The 2,610-nt window shown below is 54.2% G+C and overlaps 1 protein-coding gene across 1 annotated transcript; it reads left to right on the top strand.

Moving 5' to 3' along the window:
* The first annotated feature begins 549 nt into the window (after window positions 1-549).
* FIBIN (fin bud initiation factor homolog) lies at window positions 550-2,610 on the top strand. The gene has a single exon (XM_063160523.1). It carries the CDS (start codon window positions 596-598, stop codon window positions 1,220-1,222), a length of 627 nt encoding a protein of 208 aa, XP_063016593.1. The 5' UTR covers window positions 550-595; the 3' UTR covers window positions 1,223-2,610.

The raw sequence follows: 2,610 nt of genomic DNA, 5'->3' as shown, positions 1-2,610 counted from the left end.
GGGTTTTATCTAAACACATCAGACATCTTGTTTAAGAGCATATTTGTGTTTCATTTTCCCATCTTACCCTATCAAGCTTTATTGCTTTACAGTTTCTACTTGATCCTGCATCTTTTTCCCATCCAAATTTTTTATCAATGACCAACTATGTGCCTGAGCAACTTGGAGAAGTTCTTCTGTCGCAAGTCGTGCATTTGAGGCGCTGCATAGATCAGGCTGTCAGCAAAGCCGTCGTTTCTAAGGGGAAGAAGAGTGGAGGTCAGGTTTACGGAGTTTTCTGTTGAGAGCCGAGCAGTGTACGCGTCTCGCTCCCTCCCCGCCCGTGCGGCAGCCCCGGGGGCGGTGCTCGCGGGCCCTGCGGCCGCTGCCCGGGGCGGGGGTGGCCCGGCCCTGTCGGGCTCGGCGCGGGGCCGCTTCCCCCTCGGCGGGGCCGCGGCTCTTAAGGGCGGCGCGGTGAGGCCGGCCCCAGAGCGCCGCCAGCCCTCCGGCCGCGCTGCCGTGCTCGGCCCGCATTGCAGCCCAGGCGAGGCCGGCAGCGGCGGGGCGGGGAGCCCCATGCGGCACGGGCGGCCCTAGGCTGCGCGCCGGCCGCAGCATGCCGCCCCTTGTGCGCTTGGCGTGGCTGCTGGGGCTCTGCAGCCTCTGCCGCGGGTACTTCGAGGGGCCACTGTACCCCGAGATGTCCAACGGGAGCCTGCACCACTACTTCGTCCCTGATGGGGACTACGAGGAGAACGACGATCCCGAGCGGTGCCAGCTGCTGTTCCGGGTGAGCGAGCAGCGGCGGTGCGGCGCGGCGGCGGCGCCGGGCGGCGGGCTCACCCTGCGCGAGGAGCTGACGGTGCTGGGCCGGCAGGTGGAGGACGCGGGCCGGGTGCTGGAGGGCATCGGCAGGAGCATCTCCTACGACCTGGACGGGGAGGAGAGCTACGGCGCCTACCTGCGCCGCGAGTCCGCCCAGATCAGCGACGCCTACTCCAGCTCGGACCGCTCGCTGAGCGAGCTGGAGGGCAAATTCCGGCAGGGCCAGGAGCAGGGCGGCCGGGAGGAGTCCCGCCTGGGCGACAGCTTCCTGGGGCTGCTGCTGCACGCCCGCGCCCTGCTCCGCGAGACCCGCCACGTCTCCAGCGGGCTGCGCGACAAGTACGACCTGCTGGCGCTGACGGTGCGCAGCCACGGCGCCCGCCTCAGCCGCCTCAAGAACGACTATCTCCGCGTCTGAGCCCGCTCAGCCGCCTCAAGAACGACTGTCTCCGCGTCTGAGCTCCCCTCGGACGCCTCAAGAACGACTGTCTCCGCGTCTGAGCCTCCCCGTTGCTGGGGTCACCGCCGTCCCGACCGCCCGTCCCCCGCAATGCACGGCCCTGGCGCCCGCCTGGAAGGAGCACCTCCTTGGACAAACCCTAGAATTACGAAGCTCGGAAAAGACCTCCGAGTTCATCAAGTCCAATCTTTGACTGAATACCACCACGCCTACTAAACCACAAGTGCCGCATTTGCTCGTTTTTGAACGCTTCCAGGGATAGTAACGGAAAATACATTCTTCTTCATGGAAAAAAACCCCTTATTTATTTTACCTTCCAAACAAATAGCACAATTGTATAAACCAGGAGGTTCGAGGTATGTTTAAGTTAATGTCCGAGGTATGTTTAAATTAATATCCCATATTCAAAAAAGCTACCTTCTGTTATATCATTCACCTTTGGATGCAATTGAAGTAAGCTCTCTCATGTCTGATTCCCTGTTTTTTGTTTTTTTGTATTACCTGCCCTGCTGTGGCTCACCTGCGCTAAGTGTAGTTGAAGTGAGGTGCTGGCCAGCTCCTTCCAGACTCCTGTGTAGCAAATTCTTAAATTGCTTTTGTTGTTAGTCCTTCAGGGTGACACCTCTGGCCCTCTGTTAAGTTCCTTTCTAATGCTATGTATTATATGCTCCTTAAATGTTGTTCCACTATGTAAAGCTGTGATTTTCATTTGTGTTTGGAAAGATGGGAACTATTCTGGCAGGATTGGTATTTCCAGGCTTGCTTATCTGTGACTCTAAGCTATCATAACCCTGAGAAGCAGCCAAAAAGGCTTAAGTCAGATCCTGAGAATGCTGGTAGAGATTTTTATAGCAAAAAGAATGAGCTCTAGCACTGGTTAGAGTTTTGGATCCCAGATTTGAGAGCCAGGAGCATGTTTCTAAAGCTGACTAAAAGGTTTTGTCTGTGCAAACACATTGACTTTTCTTGTTAGTGCCTTTTTACTTTTGCTAGCTAAGTTATTAATGTAACTTCGTGGTCCTAGACAATAGCAAAAGTGTCTGGTAGGAAGGAGGGTGGGGTTTTTAGACTCGTTGCTGTTTAACTGACAATTTTGGGTAATGTGGCTATTAGGTTACAGATACTGCAGGCAGAATACCTGTTGGGATGAAAAGAGTTTATGGGTTGTTGTAATAAATATTTGAAAACAATGTTAAAGTACATTTCTGTTATTAGTTGCAGAGACTCTCTTGATTTTAAAACATTCTGTTGGATGTGTCTTTTCAGCAAAACATTGGAAGTTTGTAGCCCTTGCCAAGTGAAATAACTTGCTTTTTAGTAAAAACAAATAAAAATGTACAGACCCA

Source organism: Melospiza melodia, chromosome 6 (assembly GCF_035770615.1).
Source record: "Melospiza melodia melodia isolate bMelMel2 chromosome 6, bMelMel2.pri, whole genome shotgun sequence".
NCBI lineage: Eukaryota > Metazoa > Chordata > Aves > Passeriformes > Passerellidae > Melospiza > Melospiza melodia.
The sequence above is the reverse complement of the archived record's forward strand: the minus strand, read 5'-3'. Positions and strand labels throughout refer to the sequence as shown.